The sequence below is a fragment of the Rosa chinensis genome, chromosome 6 (genome assembly GCF_002994745.2).
Source record: "Rosa chinensis cultivar Old Blush chromosome 6, RchiOBHm-V2, whole genome shotgun sequence".
NCBI classification, from domain to species: Eukaryota; Viridiplantae; Streptophyta; class Magnoliopsida; order Rosales; family Rosaceae; genus Rosa; species Rosa chinensis.
In genome coordinates, this window is record NC_037093.1 from 10,765,349 (window position 1) to 10,782,400 (window position 17,052).

Sequence of the window (17,052 nt, forward strand, 5' to 3'; positions counted from 1 at the left end):
TTAAATTGTCAACAACAAAATAAAACGTAAATGCTCCTCAGAGTAACTATACAACGGAAGTCCTTATCAACGGTAAAGTCACAAAGATGGCTTCCTACCGTAAAGCTGCAAAGCGCCACCTCAGCTTCAGCCACGATTTCCCTGACCTGCAGGATTAACCCCTACACCATTCCATTGAATAGTGCACCGGGTTTCCACACAACAAAACCCGGTAAGCTTATGAAGCTCGTATGAGTAACTCAAAACCAATTACACGAATTTACGGGATAAGAGCCCGCACAACTCACGCCAACACGAGGAAAACCTTTCGACTCGAGGATAAGGAAAACATACCATGCTTCCCAAAACAATACTCTTCCCCAAAAAGGAAAACACAAAAGCCACACCGTGACGAAATCATATAAATCGTTAACATCACAATTCAAATCTGATTAATTGATCCAACCTGGATAAAACACACACGCACATCAATCATACCTATCGTTAACCTAACAAATAGCATATGATTCTTAGTCCAACCTAGACAAAATACGTACCCAGGAGTCATAAGTAACCTACTTAGATCCATGAGGTACCATGGCAGACATACTAGCGCTCTAGCTTATCGTAACCACTCGCCCGGCTAACTGCGTGATTCCTTATTTCTTACCTTGGTCATTATCAGCGACCTGTCACCATCTGTGACATATGATCTTCAGACCCCATCCAATCTCGAAATCAACCATTGGTCACCATCTGCGACCTATCACCATCTGTGACATATGATCTTCAGACCCCATCTGGTCTCAGATCAACCATTAGTCACCATCTGTGACATATATAATATGATTCACAAGTCCTCCCAGGACATTTAAAAGAAAGAATCCCCGAAACTCTCTTTTAAAGAAACACGTACTCATGAGCATCAGATAGCTCCCCACTAACCCCATGATGTACCAACAACAAATCAGTCCAACCTAGACACACAACACATCAACACAGATTCACCACGAAGCCACTAGTACATGAATACGTATGTATATATATATGTACACACATAGTCATTCACTCATAAATGCAACCAATACATGAATACATATGTATATATATATACCCCATAATATATATATGTACACACATACTCATTCACTCAGAAATGCAACCAATACATGAATACATATGTATATATATATACCCCATAATATATATATGTACACACATACTCATTCACTCAGAATTGCCACAATACATCTATGGTAACTAGACTCAGAACACAGATAAATCATTGGTTACCATCTGCAACCTATCACCGTCTGTGACTCTTGGTTTTCATACCCCGTCTGGTCTTAGAACCAACCGTTGGTCACCATCTGCGACCCATGTTTTTCAGACCCCATCTGGTCTCAAGTCAACGTTAAGTAAGTCACACCTGACCTAAAAACGTTACGACCATCTAGTTCCGGCTTTCCCATCCCTGCTCACCATCTGTGACCCTTGGTACAAGGACCAATACATTTAAAAAGAGTCACGCTTGACTCAAAAATGTAACATCAAACTCAATACTTTTCAAACAATAGAAAACATCTTTTTCTATAATATTGTTTCCTGAAAAGTCATACTTAACAATAATATGAACACCATCATGCATATTATTATTCATCACAATCATCCACAAGGATATATATATATATTTCATCTAAATATATATATGTAGTCATTCGCTCAGGAATGCCTACTAATACCAACTATAGTTTGCAGTTAAATAATTAACGCCAAAACAATAATGGTAATTCTGTTCATAATGAACCTTGTGAGATTACTCACCTCGAAACTCCCGCTGCGTCTTCAATACAGAACAAGACAGCCAATCCACAAAATAGCCGTCCGAGGAGTACTACGTCACGTACCTAAGGAATTACAGCTCTCATTCAGTCAACGAATCACAAGGGATAACGTTCGAAACCCTAAATCGAACCAAAATTCCCAAGGTGACGCCAAATGAGGCGAAACCACATCCGAGACCTCCCAAAGTCCTCGGAATACGTCCACGATCGATGTGACCAAACCACAAGTCGATCGGACGCTCAAATCCTCAAGGATCGAATAAATCGATCGGTATGAAACTGCAAAAATCATAACAATTCCATACGAACTCCAAAATTTGCATATTATATATCGAAACGCTCGTATCAACGAGTAGAACATATATAATACCAAAACCAATTCCTTAAGTGGCCGGAACACCGCCGGAACGCCACCACAGACGGTGGTGCACCGCCGCCGGCCAAAAACACATTATTTCACAAAACTCCCAACATCAAAAAGCTTCATCTAAGCATGCTTGTGAATTCTCATAACTGGATCGAAGTCAGAAAACAAGCCTAAGGGATCGAAAACTACCTCACAAGCCGTGAACAGTGATCCAATCCGAGTTGATCGAAGTTTCACGTGAATCGATCCAAACAACCACCAAGGATCGATCAACGAGGCCGCTCTGAGCTCAACCAAGGAATCGTTGAAGCCATGAAGTCGCCGGAGTTGTGTTTTCCGGCCGGGTCCGAAAACACCAACCTGCACCGCCTTCTACCGCCGCTACCACCGAGAATCGGCGATAGAGAACACCACAGGGACCACCAGACGGCGGAGACGATCCTGTCTGGAAAATTTCGTCGCCGGAGATGGCCGGAGCTCGCCGGAAACGTCGGGTCGGATCGACCGGGTCCGGGTCGGGTCAGTCGAAAAACTTCGACTCTGAAGACGCGGACGAGAGAGAAGAGAGAGAGAGTGTGGTTTCCGGAAAAGGAAAGTGGAAAAATGAATATATTTTTCTGATTTTTCCTATATATACTAAAATGGAAACTTTTTCCAATAGCCATAACTTCCTCATACGAACTCCGATTTATGCGTTCCGCATGTCCACGAACTCGTATCGACGCGCTCTACGACTTTCGTGAAGGAAGTTTTTGGAGAATCTCAACGTATCAAAAGTCAACCTTGAAACCCCCCCTAATTCCACACTTTACGAATAAAAATTCGTCCAAAACACTTCCGCTCCGTCCACGAGCCACGAAAACGTCCGATACCCACAATTTAAATTCCGGAAAATCCTCGGAAAGTAAATACGAATTTCTGGGGCATCACAAGTATACTTTGTATGTTCACATATTTATGAAATTCCTCTCATTTCTCTTTACAACTCTGTTTTTGCTGAATTCCAAGTTGACTAATTTGGGATAGATTGAGCTTTACCTGGATATAAGAGGAATTGTTCTTTTCTTTTGAGTTCCCACTTTAAGAGAACCAAGGGCAAAACCATGGTAGAGGTTAATTAGACGTTAAGGAAATAGTACAGATCGTTATTTGTTCAAGCTACTTAAGATATGCACAATACCAAAGGCATTTTATAAATCGGCCATAATATACTTTAAGTTGGTATCTAAAATTGTAATCTCTCAAACTTTTGTGCCATAATCCATTACATTCTATTCCTAATAAACATTATATAAAAAAATTTAACAATCAAAGCCCGCCGCATCGCGTACTCCTTTGCTAGTTTTAGACTAAAAAACATCGACTAGCAAAGTAGAATCGAAACTAATCAACCGCAAGTAATCCAACTCCTACTTTCCTTCCTCTACCCAAAGAAAAGTAATATAGACTAAAGATTCAAAATAACGATTGGTTCCTTTTAGTCCAAAGCGAATAGACTAAAGATTCAAAGCAAAGTCTCAGATGAATAACGATTGGTTCCTTTTAGTCCAAAGCGAAAACGGATTGTTAATCTAACACTCACCAACACCAATCCGAAAAGACTTAAACAAATAAGATATGCCATGTGGGTGGAGTGGTCCTCTCTCAACTTGATACTAGATACTCCATGGTCTAGAGATCTCATGCTGGATCTCACGGTATATCCCACAGATTTTTATTTCATTTCGTCCTCGTCTCCACCAACCCCTCAGCTACTGAGCTTAACTCTTCTTAACATATGGCTACGCCCCACTGCGAGAATGAAAGGTCTATTTCTAAAACTTGCCTATCAATCGAAATTTTCCTTTTTCAGTAAAAATTAAATAAAATGAAATAAAATTAGACAGCTTACAATGTGTTTCTGCCTTATTCCGGTGTGTATGACTGTGGTGAGGGACACGTAAAAGTTTCGAGGTAATAATATTGTGTTTGTATTTAAAGTCAAAGGTTCGTGAAAATCATTGCGAGTGTCACCAATAAAAGTGGCAGTGATTTGAGCTAAGAATGAGAGTTCATATTATGAAGGGAAATTGAACCATTTTTTGTGTTTGGTAAGCACAAAGATTCAAACCAAAAAAAAGGTAAGCACAAAGACAGCAACCAGTTTTCGTCACCAACAGAGAATAGTGAAGAAATGGATTCCTCTCAAACTGTAAGAGATTCAATTTTTTTTTGGATTCATTAACCAAAACATCATAGAAATTTGAATAACTAAAAATGTTTTTCCGGATTTCTTTTCTAATGTTACCAAATATTACCGTACATTAAAATGAAGAGTTTATGAATATAGAAAATACAAAAAAAAAAAAAAAAAATTTCTAAAAATATCACACGATTCGATTAACCAGACTACACCTAGGCTTGACATTTAAACCCGTAACCCGCAAACCCGCACGCTAAAAACTCGCACAAACCTGCCCGTTTATTAATCCGGGCTAAAAAAAGCCCGCAAGCAAAAAACCTGCAAATTAACGGGTTTTGCAGGCTAAATTCGTTGGAACCCATTAACTCAGAATCCTTCTCAAAAACCCATACGGATTCCCCATTTTTTTTTTTCAACCAGGGCGTTTTTATAATTTTTCTTATTCTCCATGAGGATCCGACAGTTGGATCTTCGTATAATTGTGAAAAGACGATTCAAAAGGAGATCCGTGAGGATTCGACCGTTGGATCGTCGTATAATTTTGTGAGGATGATTCTAAAGGCGATCTGGGACGATCCAACCGTTGGACCTTCGTATAATTGTGCAAAGATGATTCAAAAGGCGATCCGTGAGGATCCGACCGTTGGATCGTCATATAATTTTGTGAGGATGATTCTAAGGGCGATCGGAGACGATCCAACAGTTGAATCTTCGTATAATTTTGAGAGGATGAACCCAAGGGCGATCCGTGAGGATCTGACAGTTGGATCATCGTATAAATCGGTAAAGATGATTATCTAGGTGATCCGTGAGGATTTGACTGTTGGATCGTTATATAATTTTAAGAGGATGAACCTAAGGGCAATCCGTGAGGATCTGACCGTTGGATCGTCATATAAATCGGTAAAGATGATCATCTAGGTGATCCGTGAGGATTTGAACAGGTCGGCCCGTTAAGAACCCGCACCGTACCCACATTATATCCGCACGTTGCCAAGCCTAACTACACCAAACTCCGAAAGCAATACTAACACATAATGTAAACTTCTGAACCACTGTATAATTACTCGAATTACCATGGGAGACAGATTCATTAAACTCATTAATTTCTCAACAACTCATCAACTTACTTACCAAAAAAAAAAAAAAAACTCATCATTTTTACCAATGACTTACCATTTAAGATACACTGCCAAATGGCTGCGACTTGATTGGGCATCTTTCCACCAACCCCAAACTCCATTCCCACTCTCCCCTCCGCCCCCGTACACTCACGCGCTCTCACCCTGGCCCGATTTTCCCGCCCGTATGACCAGCGCGTGACATTCCCGCCTGTCCCAAACCTCTATCCCCTGCCTGAGACTCCCAGGGCTGACCTCACCCCCCCCCCTCCCCACTCAGATCTCTTCTCTCCCTCCCACTATAAATACGAAACCAGACACCTTTATTCACTCACATAAATAAACCACCGTCGACACCTCCGTCACCACCAATCATGGCCACGTCAGCATCCCAAACCCTCCGCACCCCATTTCTCCGCAACCCTACTTCCTCGCTCTCTCTCTCCTCCAAGACCCCCCTCCCCTTCGCCCTCTCCCTCCCCTCCAGCCGCCGCCTCGCCTCGCCGAGACTCGTCGTGGTTCTCTCCGCGGCCAGGCTCGACGCCAAGCCGACGGTTTTGGTCGCCGAGAAGCTCGGCGACGCCGGGCTGGACCTGTTGAAGGAGTTCGCGAATGTGGACTGCTCGTATAATCTGAGCCCCGAGGAGCTCTGCACGAAGATCTCGCTCTGCGACGCGTTGATTGTCCGGAGCGGGACGAAGGTCAGCCGCGAGGTGTTTGAGTCCTCCGGCGGGAGGTTGAAGGTGGTCGGCAGAGCCGGCGTGGGGATTGATAATGTGGATCTGGGCGCCGCGACTGAGTTTGGTTGTTTGGTGGTTAATGCTCCGACGGCCAACACCGTCGCCGCGGCAGAGCATGGTATTGCTCTCCTCACCGCCATGGCTCGCAACGTGGCTCAGGCTGATGCTTCTGTTAAAGCTGGTGGGTATGTTAGAAAATTAGTTTCGTTGAGGCATTTTGTCAAATAGTTGGTGTTCAATTTTGTTTGTTGTGGTGATTTGTTTCAGGTAAATGGCAGCGAAACAAGTATGTGGGAGTTTCGCTTGTTGGGAAGACCCTGGCTGTGATGGGATTTGGAAAGGTTGGATCTGAAGTGGCTCGTCGTGCTAAGGGGCTTGGTATGCATGTGATTGCACACGATCCTTATGCCCCGGCAGATCGTGCTCGTGCCATAGGTGTAGAGCTTGTGAGCTTCGATGAGGCTTTGGCCACTGCGGATTTCATCTCCCTGCATATGCCTCTCACTGCTGCTACAAATAAGGTTCTCAACGACGAGACGTTTGCGAAGATGAAGAAAGGAGTGAGAATTGTGAATGTTGCACGTGGTGGTGTTATCGACGAAGATGCACTGGTCAAGGCACTTGATTCGGGAATTGTTGCTCAGGTTCGAACTGTGAATGTGAACTCTGCGATTTTCTTTGTTAATGCAGGACAATTAGTAATGTGCACTTGTTTTTGTGCAGGCTGCTCTTGATGTGTTTACTGTGGAGCCACCGCCACAGGGCAACAAGTTGGTGTTGCATGAGAGAGTTACTGCCACCCCTCATCTTGGTGCTAGTACCATGGAAGCACAGGTAGACTTTGCTGCGTTGCATGTATCACAATGTCTATTTTCTTCTCACCCGGTTATCATATAAACTTTGGAATTGATGTGCAGGAAGGAGTGGCCATTGAAATTGCTGAAGCCGTCGTTGGAGCCTTAAAAGGCGAGCTTGCTGCCACCGCAGTCAATGCACCAATGGTTCCCGCTGAGGTATAATTTCATTTCCCAAGATTTTAATTTCTTTTTATTCTTTGTGATTTCTAGGTAAAACCTGTCGTAAAACCTGATAGTGATTTGTTTTATACTAGTCATACGCAGGGTCCTTGGGTTAGTAACTATTGAGTTTCATAAGTGCAAATGTGATTCTTGATTTGTAGGGCTATTAGTTATCCTTTAGTGAATGAACTCTTGAAGAACTACCAAATCTAAAATCTTTTGATCATGTTGACAAACTGGAGTTTTCTCCTACGCAGCATCTAAATTTTTAAGACTAAAATCTTCTCGGGTCGAATTCCAAGACTAATCTGAAGATTGAATTCTTGAGGCTGTTGTAAGGATTTACAATTTTATCTTGATGCCATTCTTGATTGTAGGTTTTGGCGGAACTGAAGCCTTATGTTGAACTTGCTGAGAAACTTGGGAGACTGGCTGTCCAGTTAGTGGCAGGAGGCAGTGGTGTGAAGAATGTAAAGGTTTCATATGCTTCAGCTAGAGCTCCTGATGACCTTGACACTAGACTTCTTCGAGCCATGATTACTAAGGGTCTCATTGAGCCAATATCCAGTGTTTTCGTGAATCTGGTCAATGCTGATTTCACTGCTAAACAGAGAGGACTCAGGATAACAGAAGAGCGGACCATTCTAGATGGTTCACCTGAGAGTCCCTTAGACTCCATCCAAGTTCAGATTGCCAATGTGGAATCCAAATTTGCCAGTGCCATATCAGACAGTGGGGAGATAAAGGTGGAGGGTCGGGTTAAGGATGGGGTTCCCCACTTGACGAGGGTTGGATCTTTTGAAGTTGATGTGAGCTTGGAAGGTAGTATTATACTCTGCAGACAGGTTGATCAGCCGGGTATGATAGGATTGGTTGGAAGCATTTTAGGAGAGGAGAATGTGAACGTTAGTTTCATGAGTGTCGGAAGAATTGCCCCAAGAAAGCAGGCTGTCATGGCAATTGGTGTGGATGACCAACCCAGCAAGCAATCTTTGAAAAGGATTGGGGATGTTCCAGCCATTGAAGAGTTTGTTTTCCTCAAGTTGTAGTGTGGCGTTATATTTATCTGCGCCTTGTTTCATTATGTCTTCTCTTATTTTGGGTGACATTGCCACATGCTTTACTCCCCGATTTTGAAGTCCTTTGATGTTGTGGTAGATTTAGAGCAAGGAATGAAGAATAATATTTCAGTTTTCAATGAAAAGAATGTACTTTATTGAGTTGTTCCCAATTTCTAGTTCCCCTTTACCATGCTATGTTCACAATCTTCGGATGAATCACCATGTGATCATTTGCAGTTGCAGAAGAAATACCAAAAAATTGCTTTGATCTCAGAGAATAAGTCAACTTAATTTGTTTTTTAAAATTTTTTTTTTAAATTTATTATTATTATTATTATTATTATTATTTTTATTTTTTATCAATTTACCTGCTGCAAATCATTACGAGTAATGAACAAACTTTTTGTACTAAATTCTAATAGACTATGTACAACCTTTTTCGACTAAATTTCAATTGAAAAGAAATAGTTCATGTCAACATGTATCCTTTGATCCACTCCAAAAAAAAAAAAAAAAAAAAAAGTATCTTTTGATATGCTACGTCTAGGAAGACTATTGGAACAAAATTTACTCCCAAATTTTGGGTTCCTTGTAGTTTATTTATTAAACTTTGTAGATTTCTTGAGGGAAACACCATTCTATATAATATCCCACTCACAATCTTCAGTAATATGATGAGAATGAAACTCATATTGAAGTATATCGACTGCTTCATTGGAAGCTACGGGATCCAAGTTGGCTTCTTTATGTCATAATTCAGGATCCAGAAAGAAAAGGAACCTGAGCTGTGGAGGTTTTGAGCTGCTAAATAGGCTGCAATACCAGCAGCATAACCGGCAAAAGCATACCCACTTACCTGCACAAATCAGAATGAACCTTTTTCTTACCAACACCAAACTGAAACTAGATGCTCTTAGAGAAATAGAATACTCAACACTAGTTTATACCTTGCGAAAGTACCAGAAGAAGTCCACCTTTTCCATCCCCATAAAAGCAACTCCGGCTGAAGAACCAATAACTAGCATGGAACCACCAGTACCAGCACAATATGCAACCAGCCTGCCAAAACTCAGAGTCCTGTGGAAAAGAGGTGACATCGTACATCCCCATAGCTGCAGCAACCAGTGGAACATTGTCTATAATTGCTGAGACAATTCCTATTGAACATGCAATTAGTTCAATATTGGGAATATGAGTGTCCAGGTAGTTTGCTAGTTCCCGAAGAATTCCTGCCGCCTCCAGGCTACCGTACAAATGCAGAAAGTGCAAGTTAAACCTTTTGAAGAAGCAGAAGATAACTTTTGCATGATGGACAAAAAAATCCACAAGAAGAGGATGCAATGCCATGTTATGGAAGTGCAGGAGATATATCACAAGCGGCTTTCTACATGTCCAGCAATATGATGCATTTGACTTGAAAGTTCTTGGCTTCTTAATTTTACAATGATTACTTGCTGAGCATATGGTGATGATTTTTGCTGCTAGAAGAAAAAAAAGAGTTAAGTATTTATTTAGTTACCTGCTAACAGATAAAAGAATTCCAAGGAAGAAAACTGCTCCTTGAGTATCAATCCGTGACAAAGCCTGAGGTACCTTCAACCTTTGTCTTTCTGATTCACCATGGTGGATTGCATCAGTCAGAATCCAAAGGACTCCAAGCCCCAGCAGCATACCCATGTAAGGAGGCAAACCAGTTAGGGACTTGAAAACCGGAACAAAAATCAAAGCTCCGATGCCTACCGACAAAACAAGCTGTCCACGGGGAGCCATCTGTTCGGATGCCATGACATTGGATGTGTCTGGTCCATCACCACTTGCTTCACTGAATAGAATAAAAATTCATATTAATCATCTACAATCCATCAATTTGAAGCTACCCTTAATCACTCAACTCCTTGTCTTTCCTATGACAATGCATATGAAGTACCTTGTAAGGGACAAAAGTGCCAGTGGAACAGCAACAGAAACGACTGCTGGTATAAATAATCCCTGCAAGTAAAAAACTTGTTCATTTAGTCAAACATTTGATAAAATTCAATCAACATTAAAAGGGTATTGCATACTATAGTTAAATACGCCACCTGCAAACGATATTGTATATAGAGAAAGTTAAAGATATCAGAACATTACACTCGGCAGACATAACAAGAAGCTCTAGATGGCATTAGAAAACCCCGCATCTGATTAGCGAAACTAGGGAGTTTCAATAGCGGGGACAATATCGACTATAGGCTTTTCTCATTAGCTCAAGATGTAACTTTTCAATTCTTATTTATTGCTTAGTTATTTAAGGATTACCATTTTGACTCTACTTTGTCCAATTTGAATGTTAATACAAAGTTTCCCACAAAATTATCTACACTGAATTACTAATATGTAAGAAAATTCTTATGTGTGTTTTGTTAATTGATTCACACGGGATGACCACAATAAACCAATACATTACAAGTTTACAACACTTGTATCCTACATATTCACCAGACAGTAAAAAAGTATTGCATACATGTCATCTAGTTAAATAACCACCGACTAAAGCAACCAGGTCCTCAAAATCAAATTATTTTCACACTCAACACCAGGGGAAGCCAAATCCAAAATGCAAATAGGCTATCATCCATTTTTAACAGATTGACAGTTCAACTGTTCAACTTTCCAAGTTCAGAATAGAAATAGTAGGCAGCATAAACTGTGTTCCTAGACAATACCATGATTCCGAGCAAAAAAAACAAAAACAAAAAAGACAGATACCATTATTGGTTTCTTCTGAATTCACTATAATATTTGACACTAAATCAAGTTAATGCATCAAACATAAATCCATCTGCAAAAAGCCAAAAATACTAGGACGATATAAAAATGAAAAAGGTAAAAGCAAATTTGATATATAAAACAGGTTTGTTAGAAAAAAAGACAAAGACCTTCATTGTCTCCACTGTTGATATCTGACCATGAATCCATAACATAGTGGTTGTAACATCACCAATAGGAGTCCACGTACCACCAGCATTTGCAGCTATGACAACAACTCCTCCTAAAATCCTGTCAATGAAATACAATTCCTTAAATCCATGTTATGAAATGATTTTGGGGTCCAATCGTTACAACTAAGAATTCTCAATACAAATGTATAGATCATCTCTGTAAAATTTCAGCCAAATTGGTGATCGTTAAGACATTCAAAACTGCAATTTACAACAATGAATACGAACGGTTCCGAATCTGATTCATAAAACTCATAACTTCAACTAATTTTAGTAAATTGACATGCTTATCTACACTATTTATCTGCTACAATTTCCCAATAATACGAAAAACCAAAGGACCAAATGTTTAGAATGAATTCTCAATACAACATTCATCCTGAACAATTACAGATTCTATGAGCCCTGATCTCCAATCCTTAAGCATTGCTAAAGAAGCACAAATTCCAATACTGATGACCAAATAATGATACCAGATTCATTGAGATAATTCAATCAATTGGACTATACATATCACAGCAGTGACCTCCTTTTTTAGAAATCCATACTTTTCATAGCAATGAGACCAAATCAAACTTAACCTCAGTTTAACAATCCCAAAGCAGCCAACTTCAAACATATAAAAGAAAACTGAAGAGCCAAAACAGAGAGAACAGTGAGATTTATTTTGAATACTTGCTGTATCTAGAAATAAAACCACAAAAACCCAACGGCAGATATCAACACAGCTATATTGACCAGGAACCTGAACATCACACAGAAGGCACTCTACTCGTAAATTGATCCAATTGAAGATAAAGTTGCTGCAGGCAAAACCAAAAGCAACAAAAGATCCGAGCTTTGTAAGTCAGATTAAGCAAACATGAAAATTAAATAAAGCTGGAAACACTGTTGGAAACACAATTGCCTAAAAATTTTGTCAAACAAATATTCTTTATTTTTGTGGGATAGGAACTGAAAGAACTAAAGAAAACAATGATAAAATTTACATATAAAACTCAAAAGGTAGATACTATCTAATTGTAAATTTCAAATCAGAAAGAGGCACACAGCAGAGAGCTCTAGTTTGTTTAAAACCCAAAACCACCGATATATACGATGATATGAGCAGTCCAAACCGATAAATAAATCTGGTTAAGTATCAATCAGATTTTGTTCAAAGAAGAAAGGACATGTGTTGGGAGATTTTGTAAAATACTATGATGACAATCTTTCTTTAGTACCAATCAGATTTTGTTCAAAGAAGAAAGGATATTTTACATGTTAATACGCAAATTGATACTATCATGACAATCTAATAGCAATCTATGTAAACATGCATGATTGAACCACTGCTAGTTATATGATTTCATGATTTCATTGACAATATGATCAGACTACAAAAAAGAAAAAGAGAAAAGGAGACAAAGATTTCACCCAATGTAAACTTCAATTGCAAATGCATGGCAAGTTAAGTTTAACTAAAACAATTCAAACATAGAACACCAAAAGCTAACTTGCACCTTTGTCAAACTAATAAAACATCTCAAAACAAACACCATCAAGCAAATAATACCCGAGAATAGTCGGAAATTCATCAATACCCATCAAAAGTCCTCCTTGAAAATTCAGGAGCTTCAACAGCTTGAATCTCTAAGAAAATAATGACATCCCCAAAATCGATTTTGCCCCAACAATTGCTTCTATTTATAGGAACAAATAAGAAAACACGGTAAGATTCTGCATCAAAAAAATTGAGGAGGACCCAAATCAATCCCCAATTAGAGAACCCAAAAAAAAAAAAAAAACATACATGAGCAATCGTCTTATTCTCCAATTCGAAATCGAACCTTGGTTCAATCGGATTTGATTCCGCATAGGAACATACCGCAGGAAGTTCTTCCCTCTTTCCATAGTTTACTTGCTTACTGCTGAATCTCTTCTTCCTCCTCATAAAATAAAATATGATATACCAAATGTCCAATAGAAATACATAAACTTGAGAGCAGAGTGAAAAGCTTACCGCCCAGAGGAGTGTTCTTGGCTTTCGAGTAGTTATATTGTCAGTGACCAGCTTAAATCCTTGATGAGAATCAACTGTCTCTACAATTGTCATTGCACCAAGCAAGAAAAATACTATTTCACTGACTTCAGCAGATGCATGTTGTAACTCTGCAACAGCAACAACTATATCAGTTGAAGGAGCCTGCCAAAAATCATAATTAGTTACAGGAAAAGGATATGCATACAAGGTACTCCAAAAGTCAACTGGTAATTTCAAGCATTAAATATAAATCTTACACCAATACTTCTCACTATCCACAAGCATACAGCCATTATCAAACCTACTCCACTCTTGTTGAAGGCCAGAGATTCTTCAAAAATAATGCCTGCATATCCTATTCCAAATAGCAGTGTCATGGCAACATCCTGTACCATAAGTAGGTTATATCAACTTAATATTGAAATAAAGCGACCTTCTAATAAGTGTATAAATGGTCAGGCCACAATCACAGATGTACCTGATTAGCAGCAACCCATGAGTGGTTAATTGCCATAATCACAGTCCCTATTGCAGCTCATGCCGCAAATATTGCCATAGCTTTCAGCAAATCAGTCTTTGGCTCGAAACTGGCCTCAAAATCAATTGAGCTCATTTCGTCAACCGAACATAAAGGACCACAGGATCCAGAACTTGGTGTCAACTCCTGATAAATGCTAAACATGCAGGTGATACATAAATTATGAATACCAGCAGCACACAATGGCAATATGGCACACCAACTGAAAAGTCCAAATCTTTTTGGATGTCATTAGAAACATTCTCAGTTTCTCACTATAACTCATCCCATTAGGCCATTCTACTCCATGGCCTAATGAGACAAGCTAGTGTACTGGTGGGTATGAGATACCCTCATTTACAACTATTTAAACAAAAATTTACAAGTATTTGAACCAAAATTACAACATTGAGAACAAAAGTTACCATATCCATTTACACTATTTACATATTGTTAAACAAAAATTACAACATTGACAACAAATTTGTTCAAAAGCTTGTAAAAATGTCGTAAGAGGTGTAATTACCATTATTAGAACTAAGATTACAACATTGACAACGAAATTGTTCAAAAACTTGTAAAATGTCGTAAGAGTGTAATTACCCTTATTAGAACTAAGATTACACAAAGTATGACTCAAATTACAACTTTGACAACAAAATTTGTTCTCACTTTTGTAAATGTGGATATGAGATACCCACCACTACACTAGAATTTCCCTGGCCTAATAGCTAAACTTATGTGCAAGGGCAACTGATACATTTCAAATACTAACATCCAGGGTTAATAAAATTCGATTGAGGTAAAGACTTTCAGTTTTACTAGTTAACAGACTTAGCCAATATTAATCAACCAAATTGCAAACTAGTAAAACTAAAAACTGGTTACTGTTAAAAATCAAAGCTTTAGTCAAAGAAGAACCTGCAACTCTTCTCAGACTGGGACTGAGCTATGGGCAGCTGACCCGAACCGGAACCTCTGACCAGCAATCTTGGGCCCCTGAATCCACGCAAAGACGAACCAAAAGGAGCTAAGCTTTGGGTCTGAGAGAGAAACCGCCGCGAGCATTTCTTGAATTCGTTCGAAAAAAGGAAATTTCGAGAAAATATCGAAGATATCAAGGATACTTTAGTCTTTGATCGGAGCTAAGCTGTAGCTCAAGCAGTAAAGTGTTGGGTTTGGATTCTGTTTCCGACTGTAGCATGGAAAAGTCAGAGAGTGGAAATGGGAGTAGAATTTGGGGCTGTCTATTGTGCATGGCTGCACGCTGCAGCGCGAGGACTGTTCCTCACATGGGCTGCACGTGACGTCCTAATTGTTTCCCATCCGGTTGGGTCACACGTGAGAGCATAGCAGAGAGAATGAGAGAGATGAATCAGATGCCACAGAGGAGCTTAACTGAAATATCGACCCCAGATTTGCATCTAATGCTTCCTCAACTAACCCTGGTGCGTGGACGAGAGCCACATGACTGCTGATCACAAGCCCTTGCCTCGTTGGAGATTTACCTCTCGGATCTCTGGTCTTCTATTCGATCGATTATGAGTGATGCCGGTTGCTGAGGAGCACGAACGATGTGGTTAGGGCTTCGTATATCGAGAGAATTTCTCTACTATACAGGAAAGATCCACGAGATTCATGAGGTCAGAGGCCGAGACGGCATCGGCGCCAAAATGGATTCCATGGATTTACCATTCAGTTTACTGCACTTGGAATGCTTATCAGGTAAGATCATAATTTCATCATTTATTTAACGTCATTTCATTTGCACATCTCTTTAACCCGATTCTAATAGCTGGTTCGACCCAAGCAACCAGATTTACAGCTGTTTGGCAGATAGGGGATATTGCTAAATCACATCCTCAGGATTTGATGTCACGCCCCGAATTTTGAATAATCAATTCAAAGTCCGAAACATGAATAATAACAATTACAAATAACATCCTGAATTTTTTTCTCACAAACAACCGCACTTCACACCTCCTCAAGTTATTTATTACAGCACACTCTTACCAATCAAATTGTAAGGCTCAAATGAGCTTAACTCACCTCACTATTACAATTTATGTAAATCTATAACAAATACTCTAACCCGCACGATCACAGCCCTGATTCTCCTGACATGCAGGATTACCCGCTACACAATTTGAATAGTGTACCGGGATTGCAACAACACCAAACCCGGTAAGCTTTTGACAGCTCGTATGAGTAAACAAGAATGAACTGTTGATTTATTAAATTTCAATTCCTTAAACTCAAGTAACAATCAACAATCTCAACATCCACAATGCAAACATCAACCAACTTACGGGAAACAACAAGGAATACATTTTTAAAATTCCCTGACCTCTATATCACCTATGTGGTCTTACCCACAACCAGCTATTATTCCCATTGCATGTGGTCTTTCCCACCCGTGCAATCCTCCTCACTGCATGTGGTCTTTCCCACCCATGCAATCCTCCTCACTGCATGTGGTCTTTCCCACCCGTGCAGTATCTCCGCTTTGGTCTTTCCCACAACATGTTAGAGCTCTAACTACATCGTTACTTGTCACCTTGGCCTAGGTTCAATGTAAACGACATATTTCCGGGTTATTTAATAACCCTCGCTCCTTGGACCCCTGTCCTCAGAACCCTACCTTCTCTACCCTCTATTCAACTCAGAAGGTCAACATGATTATCACGAACATTCATCGGTCACCGTTATCACAAATAATCATGGCAATTTCAAAAACAATATCATCTCATAACCAAGTTATCGCAATTCCACACACACCTCAATGTCACACCATTTCATATATAACCACGTAAATATATATATATATATATATATATATATATATATACACGTAATTAACCGTTCAGGGATAATCACTAATACCAACTATAATTCAAGCATAAAATCGTGAAATTCATTTTGTATAATTAAAATCATTTTACTTACCTATGGACCGTAGTTGATCAAGTCCATATGATTTAAAACAAATATTTATTCCATAAATATTTTCACACAATTACGACAAAATAAAGTAATTAAATGTACTCGGTTTGTAATATGAACCACGTGAGGTTTACTCACCTCTAGATTCCCGCTGCGTCTTCAATTTAACACAATACACACCGAAACCGCTCACCCAAGGAAGACCGTCAATCACCTAATCAAACATGACCTTAACTTAGCCAATAACTCAAAAACATACTCAAACGACAATCCAA

The 17,052-nt window shown here is 39.6% G+C and overlaps 1 protein-coding gene and 1 pseudogene across 1 annotated transcript; one reads left to right on the forward strand and one right to left on the reverse strand.

The window, feature by feature from the left end:
* Positions 1 to 5,815: 5,815 nt before the first annotated feature.
* Positions 5,816 to 8,508, forward strand: LOC112170484 (D-3-phosphoglycerate dehydrogenase 1, chloroplastic). The gene is made up of 5 exons (XM_024307792.2): positions 5,816 to 6,414; positions 6,501 to 6,877; positions 6,957 to 7,067; positions 7,151 to 7,246; positions 7,630 to 8,508. Exons 1-5 carry the CDS (start codon positions 5,868 to 5,870, stop codon positions 8,299 to 8,301), a joined length of 1,803 nt encoding a protein of 600 aa, XP_024163560.1. The 5' UTR covers positions 5,816 to 5,867; the 3' UTR covers positions 8,302 to 8,508.
* A 276-nt stretch (positions 8,509 to 8,784) lies between these two features.
* Positions 8,785 to 15,568, reverse strand: LOC112170489 (annotated as a pseudogene).
* Positions 15,569 to 17,052: the final 1,484 nt, after the last annotated feature.

Coding starts and splice junctions, on each gene's coding strand:
- LOC112170484 (XM_024307792.2), top strand. CDS start 5,868: ATGGCCACGTCAGCATCCCAAACCCTCCGCACCCCATTTCTCCGCAAC. Junction 6,878..6,956: donor ATTCGGGAATTGTTGCTCAG/GTTCGAACTGTG, acceptor GTTTTTGTGCAG/GCTGCTCTTGATGTGTTTAC. Junction 7,247..7,629: donor CACCAATGGTTCCCGCTGAG/GTATAATTTCAT, acceptor TCTTGATTGTAG/GTTTTGGCGGAACTGAAGCC.